Source organism: Centrocercus urophasianus, unplaced genomic scaffold, assembly GCF_019232065.1.
Source record: "Centrocercus urophasianus isolate 14NV4802_14NV808 unplaced genomic scaffold, USGS_Curo_1.0 seq_32, whole genome shotgun sequence".
Taxonomy (NCBI): Eukaryota; Metazoa; Chordata; class Aves; order Galliformes; family Phasianidae; genus Centrocercus; species Centrocercus urophasianus.
The window spans coordinates 8,644,638-8,659,389 of record NW_024884889.1 but is presented as its reverse complement, the minus strand read 5'-3'; the positions used below and the strand labels follow the sequence as shown (position 1 = coordinate 8,659,389).

Below are 14,752 nucleotides of genomic sequence, written 5' to 3'. Positions count from 1 at the left end.
AAACACAGAAGTCCTTGAAATAAAGGCCGTTTTCTGACACGAGGTGGTGTTCAGAACTGTCTTAATGTCAGCCGTACGTTTGCCAAGTGAAGTTATATGTACCATGGAGAGACTGGAAAATGCATAAGGTTCAAATCATTCCATGCCTTCTTGGAGGGGTACCGTGTTTTTGCTGCATATTCCCATTTTACAGTTGGCAGTGCATTTGGTTCACAGCAACTGTAATGGGAAAGAAGGGTAGAATGTCAGCCATGAACTACACAGCCAGCACTTTACCCCTAAAACTCACTACATGTCACAGCAGTTATTAACTGTTTTTCCATAGGAGAGCTTTGAACTGAAATCGAAATCCCGTGGTTGCTCTAGTTTGCTCTGAACAGTTGCAAAACATTGCTGCTTTTCTGTGGCCTAGTTTTGGGAAAGTCACAAAGGAAATTGCTAAAATGAATTTGAAAGTCTAGTTTATAAATGCTTTATTCCTCATGGATTTTCACCTACCCTATTAGGAACAACAGTGAAGCACTTAAGCTAATTCCTTTGCAGCTCATTAAATATTCTGTTTCCCTTGTGCTTAAGTGGTTCTAGCCTTGATTCAGCAGTGATGAGTAGGTAGATAAATACTACTTGCTGCTTGAAGGAACTGTAGTAAGAAGTGAAGTAGGGCAACTGGATTTTAGGAAATTAAATCACATCTTCCTAACTATAGTAAGCAAGTTAGCTTTCTTCTGAGTGTCCTCAATTAAGATGGAATAGGTCAAATTTTAGGCAGTCCAGTGATTGTTTTGCAATTAAAATCACCCAAATGGAGCATGTTTTATATCCCCAAAGATAACAGCAGATTTTCAAATTCTGCAGAAATAACAGAGCACTTTCTGTGTGAGATATTTAGCAGTTTTATTTAACTTATTCAGAGAAATATAGCAGCCTTTGTGATGAAAGATGTGATGGATTTGTCATGCAGCATGGCAAGAATTGTGTGCAAGAGATGAGACAATGAAGAGAGAACAACTTCGGGTCATGAGAAGCTGTCTTAATTTCAGTTCTTTGGGTTTTTATATTGATTATATACTTCACAAGTTTAGTTGTTAGCTATATAATTATTGCTACTGAATCATGACCATAGTAAAATGACATTTTTTTTTTTCAATGCTCCTGGCTATTACAGCCTAACAGTTGTGCAAAGTTTGATAACGTTGTAAAGATGATGTGACAATATGGTAAGTGGCCATCATAAAGATGCATGAATCTGAAGTTAATAAGGAGATTGACATGGCTGATTTAGTGCCACTGAAGTGTTCAAGAACACCTTATTTCATTGCTAACTGTTTTCAGAAAGGTGTTTAGTTTGTATATCTGTTTATTGTAAAAACATGAAAGGGCTGCATACACCTCAATAATTTTTGTTCTGACATTAAGACTAGACGTTACTGATCTGACATATGGGGTGTTTACACACGTGTGAGTTCAGGCTACCACATCATTGTCAAATTCAGAATTCTTCAAAAATACACATTAAAAAATGAAAGCTTTGTTTAACTGGAACAGACAGATGGGAAAATTTTGAATACAAATGACCACCCTAAAAATTTTACTTACAAAAATGTAATGTGGGAGTATAATTTCTGGACTGATCTTATCCTTGTTTTACAAGGTCAGTAACAGTTCTTTGCTGACAGATCCTGGCTTTTGAATGTGATGAATTATCCTTTACAGTGGATGTTATCAGTACAGTATAAGATAAGATAAAATAAACAGTAAGTACACAGTCATAGATTTTTACCCTGCAAATAGATATTTATCATGGAATTTAATCTTTCAATTCTAGAATCATTACGTTTTCAGGTTACCTCTATGTCAGAAGTGACAGAAAACATCTAAATGAATATATTTCATTTTAGAAGGAGCATGAAATAGCTTCTTTTCTGTGGTCCTTTTTAATAATGTATACTGGACCATATCTAACTTGATTTTCATGTTTTGGAGTGGATCAGTGAGTTTGTGGTAGGTGGAGCGTTGGGAAAGATAATTTTTGAGGCTTTTTCCAGAGTTAATGATTCTATGATTTTTCATGTCTCAGTTATCAGAAATCTTTTCCACATTATTTGTCCAGAATTGTTTCAATCTATTTTTCTTCCCAGTTTAATAAATCAGCTTTACGTGATTGTTGTGTTTAAAATCAAAGAACACTTTCAAAAGGTTTATGTAGAAAGATAAATAGGCATATATATATATATATATATATATTCTGTCAGAGTTAATTTGACATCTCATTCACAATACTGCAGGCCAGTTGAGTGATTTGTGATTTGCTTATTTAATAGATAGAGGAGACACAACATGACATACCTAACCTACTGCAGTGCCTAACACTAGGCCAACTCTATGCACATTTCTGCCAAATAACTAAGTACATCTCCAAAGATTCTGTACTACTTCCTTCCTTTAATGTCTTGTTTGGAAACAAAGTAGTAAGTAATTTCGAACTTTAAAAGCTTGTTAAGAAATAAGTTTGACAATGAGGGCAGTATCAATAATCCTGTCAACATTTTAGTACTGAAAGCTGGTGAATTCCTCTAGTTGTGTTCACTATACTGTTCTGTATATTTTCTTGAGTTCTCTTTTCTTCTTTCTTCTTGAGCAGGAGATGCAAAACAAAGATCCATAAGAGCCAGCCTGCTACAGTTAGAAACATCAGTTTACCATTGTTTAAAAAATACACTTTCTTTGCTGTTTTATCTGTATTATCAGTTTGCCTGTGTCACGTCTAGTCCTCAGCATGTTAAATGTTTGTATCTTTCAAAAGTTGTGTGCACTTCTTGGTTTATGGATATTCCCTGGGCCAGTTTTTATTGCAAATAATGCTATTTGTTTCTTAGTGTAGGTAGGCTGTAGCAGCATAAGCCGTTGTTTTGTAAAAAATCAGTCTTTGAATGTCTCACAGAAACAAGCAGTCTGAGGAGACTTAATTTTTAAGCGCATACTGATTAATCTGAAAGGTCTGTTTTACTGGTTTTGTTTGATTCTTTTTGTGTCACACAAATTCACATCGGGGGGAACGATAAGCTTGTGTGTTAATGTAGCAATTTGAGATGAGCAGTCTCATTTCAGGGCACTCAGAGCACTGAAGAAGCAGATCTCTAAATTCTCCCTAAAGTAGACTCTGGAGTTCTGATTCCAGCAGGGTCCAGGCGATGTAGTGGAGTGTGTGATGGTCACCCCGAGCTATTAGCATGTACAGCTGCACTGCAGAATGACTTGAAATGCCTCCCAGTAGCATAATGCATCATTTGCATAAAACTGATAACATGCGTTCCTTTTTAGGACTTTCATTTCACTTTACAAATCCATTTCATACTTGTTATTAGATCCCTGTCTGGGCGCATTGTTGGAGGTGTGTGGTGGTTCTTTACCCTCATCATAATCTCATCCTACACGGCTAACTTAGCTGCCTTCCTGACGGTTGAGAGGATGGTGTCTCCCATTGAAAGTGCAGAGGATCTTTCCAAGCAAACAGAAATTGCATATGGGACATTAGATTCTGGCTCCACTAAAGAGTTTTTTAGGGTAAGAATTTCTACTTTTTAGTTTTTTGTTTTGTTGCAACTAGGTCTTCACTCGTGTAAATGTTTTCTCCCTAGGCATTATTAAAAGATTGCTATAAAAATGTGATGTGTGCAATTTAACTTGAAGATATGTAAGTGTTTTAGTTTATTAATTATCAGAACACTTTATTATCTGTATGTTAACCCAGGGGCCATGGTATAAGTAATGCAAGGTAAAAGTGACTGCAAGGAATTACCAAAAAATATTCCACTGTAAAGAAAAAAAAAACAAGACATGCTCATAAAATGGAGTCGATATTGTTTCTGTAGGCCCTAAGACAGTAGCTAACAGTTTTAAATAAGACTAATAGTGGTGCTGTATTTTAGGTAGTCATACAGTGAATAAGAATGTGAGAAGGTGCACAGCCATGATTTATTAAATATTACCTATTTTTCAAGCTTGCAGAGGGGAAGTGGATTACAGCCCTGTTTGCTACTGTTGAAAATGCGTGCCTGCCTTTGAAATCAGATGTTATTTGTATTTGCATTGCAGTAATGCTTTCTGTCAGTCTTCTACCTCACCGCGTTACAGTTTTTAAAGAACATAAGGCTTAGTAAGTTCTGCTGCTGATTGCAATCCTGCTGATCTAAACCAAAACTAAGATCGGATTTGTAAGCTGGTAAAAGAAAGATTGTTCCATGCTAAAAGCATTAGAAGCGTTTAGAAGGATACAAATATATTTCTGTTTGAGAGTGTAAAGCTTATAACAATTGTGGCTATTCGAATTCTTCTGAACAGTTTCTCCTCAGAGATTCTCAGGCTTGTGTGGTATGTTTACATGATGAGGTATTTGTGCTCCTAGCATCGGATTCACTAATGTAGGTTGAGATACTCTCTGTGGCGGTCACTTACAAGAATTAGAAGGTTTGAATCCACATACATTTTCCCAAGTACTCTTTTACACAGCTGTGGGCTTTGTGAGGGCGTGTTCTTTGTGTTTTGTTAAGATAGCTTTGGATCAGTAAGAAGTTAGTATGGTCTCTGGAAATTTCTTTTCAGCAACTTATGCACTTCATGTGATGCAGCTGCTAAGTCCAATGATTCTATCTACTAAATGCTCCAAATCACATCAGCTTGCCCAGTTATTTTTCAATAAATAGTTGTCAGAATTTCTTTCTGAAACCTGAAACTCGTGTTTTAGGATTGGAACTCTGTGAAAAGCAGTCTTTAGCACTAAGGAGACTAAAATTTCACCTGGAATCTTGTAACTGAATTGCATTGGGTGTGTGTTTTTCTTATGACCTGACTTTAGAAGTCAGACTTTTTGAGCAGCTGGAAACTAGTTAAGTATTTAGCAGAAAGCTAATTAAGGGTCTTTGTTACTGTCATGAATTGCTTTGTTTTTCCCACAATTAGTCTGCATCCTCTTCAAGAAGTGATATTATCTTCCAGTATGCTTTCTAATGGTGGAATGTACACTGTACCTAAATATTCACTAGTTAGAGCTCTCGTTTCTCAGCACAAAAAGTAGGAGTTACTGTATAGCAGTGATAAGAATAGTAAGCAGAATTTGTCTTAATGCTAAAGCATGTTTTGTAATAATCATAGAATAATAGAATAGAATAAGGGACTCAAAAGTATCATCAAGTCCAACTCCTGGCTTCAAACAGGACCACCCCAAAATCAGACCATATGTCTGAGAGCTGGGCAGCACGTCTTTTTTCACTTGTGTAAAAAGCTGAGGCAGTTGGGCTATTTGCCTAGCAGCAGGTGGGTTCAATAAATGAGTAATGAAGGATGCCAGAAATGAGAGAGGAAAATTTGTTATTGGATGACAGTAGCCAGCTACCTGCTGAGGTATGTGAGGTGAAGTTCGTCAGCCACTCGAACAATAGAAGAAATAATTGCTGACTTCAGACATTTTATCTGAGATTTTTTTTTAATCTGTGATGAGAATCCAAGATCTGCCTGATGATAAAAGTGCTAATTTGATCGAACTTATACCGTATAGACTGAGATTGAAATGGTAGTAACTTTTGTAATCTAGCTTCAAGATTCACTTTTGAAAAACCTTACTTCCTTTGCTTATTCCTTTGCATGCATTTTCCCACAGCTGCTTTTAAAATACAGGCATCCTTCTGTCAAATGGTATCTTTCTGCCAATCATAAAAGTGAAATATCATATAAACCATAAATCAGTTCATGGTTTCAAACCTGGAGCACTTCAGGTCAAGGTAAATTTTTTCACAGCATTGCAACAACTAAGAAATGAATGTGTCACTGCTAGATCTGAATGAATTATTTAGGCAACAATTTACTTCAAGGCATTCATTGTCTTTCTTCAGTTTTTCTTTTTCACCCTGGAATATCCACAGAATGCTTACAGTATCTCTGAATGTATTTGTTGTTCTAACTTTCAGAGTTTCATTGGCAAGCATTTTTATTCTCTGAATGAATCATCAGCACTAGATGAATCCAAACAATATTCACTCTCCTTTAAAGTGCACTGAGTATATTCAGTGATTGTTCTTCCACGTTCTTCCATCATGACTTTCAGTTACAGAGGATAGTACGTATCTCATCTGACTCCAGTTTTGTGGGAGTTATTCTTCTAGACAGTGCTATTTTTCTGTTCTTCTCTGTGAAGAAAGTATGTCTAAAGAATAAAAGACTTAATTTGTGTTACCTGGTGTTTTTAAGATGGGGTGAGTCACCATTGGGATATATTTGTTTTTTGTCATTTTCCAGGCAGAAATTCTCAGCAATAAGCTAAATGGTTAAACTTAAATGAAAGATTATATTCTGAATAGCTGAATATATATATCAAAATCTTTGTCCAGCTTCTGTAAATGCTTAAATAACGTGAAATAGCAGAGGTTAACTAGTAGTTGTGTTAACCTGGGCAAGCTGGAAATGTCACATTAGCTTGTTAACTGTTTTGTTTCAGGATACCAGTCACTGAGTCATCTACTCGAGTAGTGTTGGCTGGCCCTAAAACATTACAGAGGATGAACCAGGGATTGTAGTCCAGTCTTCCCACTGCTTCTTTAAGAGAGTAAGCAGAAACATGGTACATCCTGCAGAGGTGCAGATGATTTTAACAGTAGTAAAAAGAAATACAGTAAAAATCTGCAGGAAAATATTATTGCATAATAATAATGTATGATATATGAATTTGCTTCAATAGCAGATCAGTTACGTCTCTTGACGTGGAATAATTTTGCTCAGGATATCTCAAAGTTGCTACTAATGGGACTGCAAGTACAGTACAGGTTTTCAGAGTTCTTTTACTGAGCTGGGATGTTTGTCAGTTCTGTCGTTCACTAGTGGCTCTCTCTTACAGATATTGCTTTTAGAGTTTCTAGTGCAACTGAAAGCCTAAATAAAGATATACAGTGCATTATGGTTGCATTTTTCTCTTCTGGATTTACAGCCTGAAGTAATGGGTGAAGAAATTGTGTGTGGCTGTGCTTTTCCAGAAAAGCACTGTTTTTCTCAGATTAAAGGTAGACTGTAACAGTGGCAACATGACTGCAAGCATAGGTTGAAAGATGCAAGGATCATTTCAGTTCTTTTGTGCAAGCACATCATCTTTACAGCTGTAAGACAGTAGGTGCTGCTTGGTGGAGAGCTAAATGGTGGGACAGTGGAATTTCATTGCTCTGGTAGGTACTGTCAACGCTATCTACAGTCACATGGTATTTTATTGCCAGTGATCTCTCTGCAGCCACTCTAAATATACTTGATATTAATACTGTTAGCCAAGATATTTGATTTAAGGGGTAGAAGTCATCATAACCCAAGAAGGCAGGCTACTGCTCCCCTATTGCTGCTCAAATTAGTTTTAAAGAGTTGTGTATATGTGTTAAATTCCTGAGTTTGCTGCGTTGAATGTCCTGAGCTACAATAATGGAAGAAAGAAACAGAGTGCAGCTGTGTAAGTATGCAATCTAAATATTCAGCAGCACGTTTCTATTATTTTCATCTGCTTAGAGACTTATGGAAAATGGGTGTGAAAGTGATACAGACAGACACAAGTCTAATCCCTTGTAAATTTCAGTCATGTTTTTGCTGTTTGCCCAGCACTGCTCATCAAAAATATGTACAAATGTGGTCAACAAATGAAATCAATTGTTCTACCTTCTTTTCACTTTAAAAGATGGATTGCAACTTGTTCTGTAAGGTCAGAAGACATCTCAGAAATTAAAAGGGACATGCAGAGCAATAACTAGACTATTTTATACTCTCTATGTCTGCAGTGGTTTTTACTTTGAAACTTTTCATGCATGTGTGACATGTACAGGTGAATCTGTTCCGTTGTGCATTGATGAGCTTTAAGAGTAGATCCTCTGCCAAAGGAGAAGCAAGGAGAGTTGCTCCACAAGGAAAGCATTCTTTAGCTTTCACTGAACAGAGCAAGCAGGAGTCAAGAGTTCCTCAATGAAAAGTTGGGCATGGAAAATCTGGAAGTACAATAGTTTGTTCTTCATAGTGAGAAGCCAGCAGCAAACACTGGAGGAGCTGACAGATCCCCTGAGTCATTTCTCCTGAAAAAGGAAATTTGGCTAAAGATCTTTTCTGAAGATCTTCAACACAGCCCGGTGCATCTAAATTTATAAATACTTTGAAATATTTCTTCACTTTAAAAAGTATTTAAATTGATGATTATATTATAAAACATTGCACAAAAAGAGAAAAAGCATACAGCAAGCAATCTTTGAGTCTCAGTTTGTCTTTGCACTCAAGATGTCATTCAAGCTTCTAAAAAGTACTTGGAAATCTCTAAAATCAGGGAGAAGAAACGCTGATTTAAAGAAAGAAATAAATGAAATTGTTAACTGGAAATACTTCAGCTTGTTTTGTTTGTTTGAGAGGCAGAAGAATTGCACAGAGCATGTGTTCCAGATTTAAATTTTGATGAGCTCAAGGGATGTTCAAGGGATGATGGAGACTAAAGGCTGTTATCATGGGTTGTGCTCTGCACCTTAAGCAGCAGAGACCACAGGACTGAATTTCGTGTATCCCTGAAAGAGATGCAGTTAGAAAACACTGCTTTGACTTTTGGAGTTTTGACAGAAGGAAGAGATACTGAGATAATGAAAAGACTGCCATTCGCTTCCAATAGCAAACAAGTGGAGACGTGGTTATACTTTTTTTTTTCTGGTCTAGAGAGTTCAACTGATTCATTTTCAAAGTTCTTACATCTGGGCAAAATACTTAAAAGTAGATTTAGGGCATTCTGAAATTTTACTTTAAAATAACAAATGCAGTAATGAATATTTTTCTTTTTTCTCAAGGCATCTCCCTTTGTTATTTTCTGGAAACATTTATTTCTGCATTACCTGAAATCCTGATGTTTTTGGGTTTTTTTTCAGACATCTCTGCTAGCCTATAGTGACCAAAATGCTGTGGTGCTTCAGAAGCTGTTTCTATAGTACCCAGTTTTAATTTTAATTACTGTTTGCATTACATGTATTGAGAAGAAAAAGTTTAACAGAGTTTTCATTTCTTATTGGTAAGGGCAAATTGTATCTGGTGAAAGAAATGTGTTATTCCTTGATCTTCTCTTTTTATCAAGTGTTTTTTAGATGTTTTAAGCCAGGTATGCTTTCAAGTAGATAATTCTGTGCTGGGTGCAGTGCATTTCCTGAACCATTGTTTGGAGATTCTCCACTGGTGTGAAAGGAGTTGCACTACCCCTAGGATGATCTACTGATCGTCCCATAATGTCACAATCTAACATGATGTGATTGTTAGAAATTTATTTTCTAACCTGAGTGTTTTATGAGTGATTCTTCCTTAGTTGTTACAGTACATTTTGATCACAGTGATTGATTCCTCTTCCTTTGCTGTTGTTTTTCTCCATTTGAACAACTTCCATTTTCTTGCGCAGTTTCTTACTGGTCCTGAGATGCTGAGCAATGCTTCCAACCTAAAAAGTTCCATTTCATTTACGTCATTCTAGTGATCAGAATTTTCCACTTCTCTTATATAACAATTCCTGTTGTTTGGCTTGGTATGTTTTGATCAACCCATTTCCTTTCTTGCAAATGCAACTCATTTCTATCTTCAAATGTTTTCATTCTGAAATGAGATGAGGCTGTGTGTGCCATGCTGTACTTCAGGCCAAAAGGGCTGCAGTTGTTTTTAATGACTCTTCATTCTTCTTAAATACCTTTAGTATGTTAGATAGATTCTAGACTACAGTAATAGCATCTGTAGTTCACTAAGGAATCTACAGTTTCTTGATAGTGTTTTGTGTTTAATGATGTAGTTTCTTCTTCCCTGACCCATCCCATATATAGGCACAATAAGTTTTTTGTTCTGCATCTATCTCATTTTGATCACTTCTGCATTCTCCATCATATTACGTATTATTTCTTTAATTCGATCTCATTTGAAAAAGTAAAAAATAATAAGGTAGGAATTTAGATCATGATTCTATACCTAGATTTTTCTTTGACCGTCTTCCAACCACGCAGCAGATACACTTTCCTTTCTCCTGCTCTCTTCACTCACGAAGCTGGAAAATCTGCTACTGTTTGCTGTTTCTGCAGTTCGTACTACATACTGTTTCCTTTATGTTATCAGATTTCCTCCGATCAAATCAAGATCCTACTTACAAATTTGCATTTGTAGTACAATGGTGTAACAAAGCTGTAGTAGTAGATACTGCAGCATGGCAGTAGTACAGCTGCCTCAACATCAGGAGGTTTGTTGTGATGAAGATAATCTTAGGAGCAGGCAGATAACCTTAGGAGATTTTTCTTGTGGCTTCAAAGAACACATTTCTTCAGGTCATTTTTCTAGAAATTAGTTTGTTTAGCATTTATCTGAGCTTTTAATTAAAAGATATTTAAATGGCCTGCCTAGACTTTTTGAATGTGCTGAATGGAGAGGAATTTAGATTCCTGTGAATTTAGATTTGTTAGAAATTGAATTTACCCTAGTAAAATGACTTGGAGGAGAAATCCTTTTGGCAAGTGTTCCAACAGTGATTAAATGTGCTAGAAGCTGCAATGCTAACATACCTTCATAAGAAGAGCCTGCTTGAACATTTAACTCTCTAAATCACATGAATATGATGATGACATGAGGTCTTTGTCTTGCACATTCGTATGCTGTCTTTTCATATGTGGATTCATAGTACAAATTGTTCTAAGTAGGCTTTTGAGGAATACATTCTCGAGATAGAATTTATTGTCTTCTTATTAAGACAAAATGTGTTAAAGATACTTTATACTTTATACTATATATATATATATACTTTGTAAAGTATAAATACTTTATGTATTTCAGTTTAAGTTACGGAAACTGGAAAGCTTGTAAAACTGCATCTTAAAAGCATTCAATTGATTTTACCCATTATTAGTAAAATTATCAGTATTTTCATTTTTATTCACTTTCAATACCTGTATAAACAAGGTTAAGTATTCTAAAATACTTAATTTGAGTTAATTAAAAAGCCTGAAAAAAATAGTTTTGGCCTTTTTTGGTGCGGTGGGAGAGAGCAAGTGGAAGGGAAGGAAGGGGGAGTGTATCAAGTGGTTTAGTGTGTAAATTGGCAAGACTTGTTTCTAGCTGAAGTTTCTAGCTGTTGATGACCCTTTTGATTTGTGTCCTTCAGTATAGAATGTCAACAAGATCTTAACACAAACCGTAATTGAGAATTAAAGTTCTGCACCTGCAGTACAAAGATCATCATGTAGTAGAATGTCTGTGGTGTGGGGAGCTATTTCTATCAGTGACACGCTAATTACAGCATCCCATTTTAAGAATATTAGGTCTTTGAATGACAAAATGGAAAAGTTATCTGATGACCTACAAAATACACAGTTAATTAATTTGATAAAGCTTTTCGTAATTTAATTTCCTAATGAGTTTCTTAATGGAGGCAGTACTTTACATCTAAATGGGATGTGTACTCTAATAATTTTGAAATTCATGATGCATAGTGGTGACATGATAATAAAAAAAATTGTAGCTGTTTGGATGCTTTTATATTTTTGTAGAAATGGTAAGTTAAGAAAAAAGTGCATGATGAATATGTGTCTTGTGCTTACACGTTGCTAATGATTGTAATAATGAAGCTGCTATCAGCTTTTAACATTTCATCTATGTACTTGAGTGCCATGCTTCGAAAATAAACGACATCAATTAGTGTAGTCAAATAATGAAGTAATTGACTTGGTACACGTGTGTTTTTTAATGAAGCACTGCTGATCTTCTATTTTACTGATGCCACATAAAAACATATTTTAGGAAGAGGCATGAAAGCCCAGTTTGCACCCTGCATTCGCAAGAATTCTGTTTCTTCATGTTGTAATCCACCCTTGCTAATGAATGTATACTCCTGCAAGTGCGGTTTAAAGAGAGGAGAATCATTTCTATAGGAATAATATGTGTGCATCTATAGCACTGACCAAGTTTAAATAATCTCGTGCTGCTGCTTTCTCAAAGTATTTTTGATTTTGGATAGGTGAATAGGTGAAGCATGCATACTCATTTATCAAACAGATGCATACTCATTTATCAAACAGATAATTCTAGCCTTTTGAATTCACTTGTATGTAAGTACGAAGTATTAGGTAAAGGTCTCTTTGGACACTGGCTTTATTTTTACATGCTTTAGGTACAGCTTTTCATATAGAAGGCAAATTTTAGATGAAAAGAAAAAGTTGAAGGAAATAACGTTCCTAAAACAGAAATTACTGCTAGTAAGAACTCTGCAGCAGGAACAAGGAGTATGTGGGACATTTGTGATTTTTGTTTCTACTGAATGTGAAGGAAGAACAATGACACATCCCTTGATTTGGTAGGGGTCAAGGCTATGAGCAGTATGAACTCTAGCGTGGTGTTTCTTTCAGTGTTTGTGATTGAAGAAGGCTGTACAGTCATGAAAAAAATCTGAGCGTTATTTTCTGGTGATGCCTGCATTACGTGTTTTTATTTCTGTGGTTGCTCAGGTGTCATTTTACCTTCAGTGATGTGGCAAGGAGCCTGTGAGCCATCTAGTGGGAAGTTTCTTTGTAACACTTGACCACTTGAGAAATCTTTTTCTTAGGCCTTTTCCCATTCGGACATGCAGCACCCACCACTCTGTCTGTAATGCAACTGCCTTCTTCCTTCGCTTTTATCTGCTGTGATCAGATCTCTGTCAAGTGATGGTGGGAAATGGGGAGCTGTGTTTTACTAAGAATGATGGAAGCAGAACAGACTTACCTGGATGTCCGTAACTTTTATATATACATATATAAAAGCTGTAAAAGGTCATTGAAATAAACCTGGAAGCAGTGCAGTTAAGGAAGCAAAGGCAGTTAAGTCTGTTTTAGAAGCTGGTCCTGATAGCAGCCTAACTTGAACGAAGAATGTGTATTTATTTAGTACTTCAGTGTTTTTTCAGTGAGGAAATTATGTTTTAAATGTCTGCATAACCTTTTCTGTTCTGCAACACAAGATTTGAATGCCTTATAATGAAAATTGTGATGACAGGCTCTTGGACGCCTTTGTTATTTTCTCTTTTGAGTTGAGCTAAAACCTTTGAGATGGATCTAAGCTAGTGCAAATTTGTTTTCCATTTTATAGAGTGAATCTATGATAATTCATTAGAAATGACTGTAATCATTTTGATATCACTGCTGGAAGCTAGATGTCCCTTGCATGTTTCATAGTGGTGGGTCCTATGTAGGGAGCTGGATGTTTGCTGCCAAATGTATGTTGACTTGTGAAGCAAATGGGGTGGAGCATCTGGGTTCAATTAAGAGGGTAGATTCAGAGAGTGAGAACTCAGAGAAGACTGATCTCCTCCATATGAGGTTAGAAACATCTTAGTCCAACCCTGAGTGGCCTATGAATGGAGAAGAGTGAGCACCTTGACGAGCTGAACTCTGGTAGGTTTGCTTTTGGGAAATTGAGCAACACAGGGAGTAGATGATAGGAAGCCATCCACTTTGCTATACATGCAATTAGAGTTTACACTTTATACTTTCTGATGATGGTAGAGGAGTTGGTCAGATATTAAATAGCCTAACTGACTTGGATCTTCAGGTAGAATTCTCTTTCAGCTTGGGATACTACTCGCCATCTCAGAGGCATTTATCTGCCTTTCTGTGTATCAGGTAAGTTACAGGCAAAGTGTAAGGCTGGATTGTCACTGACAGCTTGTAGTACAGAGTGACAGTTTACACTGTTAACTGGCTTTTCAAAGATGGTGCCTTATAACATTTCTCAGGTTTCCCATTGATTTTAGAATGTTTGTATTTCAGGATCTTCCTGAATGGAACAAGAGCAATGCATGTTCCGTATGGCAGATGTTGCAGGAATCTGAGAAACCCACTCTGCCTTCAGCAGAGTTTCTCAGTCGTGCTGGTCGTGCTCAGTAAATCCAACCACTTTGATGTTAGTGGGTATACTGAGTATGTGTAGCACAACAGATCAGAATATACAAGAATACATCTGCGAGTGAACATTAGCTGTGCTAATGCATGTGTGGATGCTGGTAATAGTTGGAAAACCTTCAGTGGTTAGTGCTACCAGAACTTTAAATGCTAATAGATGTACTAAGATGAGGGCAAAATCTGAGCCTTGGGATCTTTCTGTGCGGTATTTCAGGACAAAAAAGGGTAAGTCTGGGAAAATGATAATGCTGTAACACAGGGACAGTGAAGCCTTGGGAGACAGGGAAGACATTTCTCATGCTTTTATACTTGGTTCATTTATTTTTAAAATGATTTGATTAAAGATATATTTATAGTTTAAGTGCTGTTCTGAAGGGTACATTACGTCTTCAGTGGAGAAGTTGTTTCTCATACATTTTATTACAGCAGACATTTGGTATATTTACACATACAGTAGTTAAGTCGCATAGGGTGACTACAAAACAAATGGTCCTTGGTTTTCTACAGCGAAGTAGAAATGCCATGGTAGCTGAGTTATATCCAGCATGGTATTGCACTCTGCAGTATTTTATCCTTTATTGTTCTTGCCTACTTCGTATACTGATTTAGGTTGTATCTTTAAGAAAATCACCTGAGTTTCATTGTTAACTTTCATTTTAGCTTCATAGACATTTTGGTCAGACAAAGTGGAATGTGAAATGCTTGCACGCTTAGGTTTTCTGCTCAGCTTACATGAAGAGTGATGATATATACATATGCTTGCCATTTTCTTCGTTGGAATTGTACAGCATGTGACAGTATGAGGAATCCAG

General features: G+C 36.4%; 1 protein-coding gene across 9 annotated transcripts in view; it reads left to right on the top strand.

Moving 5' to 3' along the window:
- GRIA2 (glutamate ionotropic receptor AMPA type subunit 2) overlaps nucleotides 1-14,752 on the top strand; it is an 85,269-nt gene that overhangs the window by 63,401 nt on the left and 7,116 nt on the right. For 8 of the 9 annotated variants that reach the window (XM_042829749.1, XM_042829746.1, XM_042829744.1 and 5 more), the window contains one exon: nucleotides 3,366-3,564. The exons of the other annotated variant lie outside the window; for it this stretch is intronic. In XM_042829749.1, coding sequence (XP_042685683.1) covers nucleotides 3,366-3,564 — 199 coding nt within the window. The remainder of the gene's footprint in view (nucleotides 1-3,365; nucleotides 3,565-14,752) is intronic. 9 annotated transcript variants of the gene reach the window in all.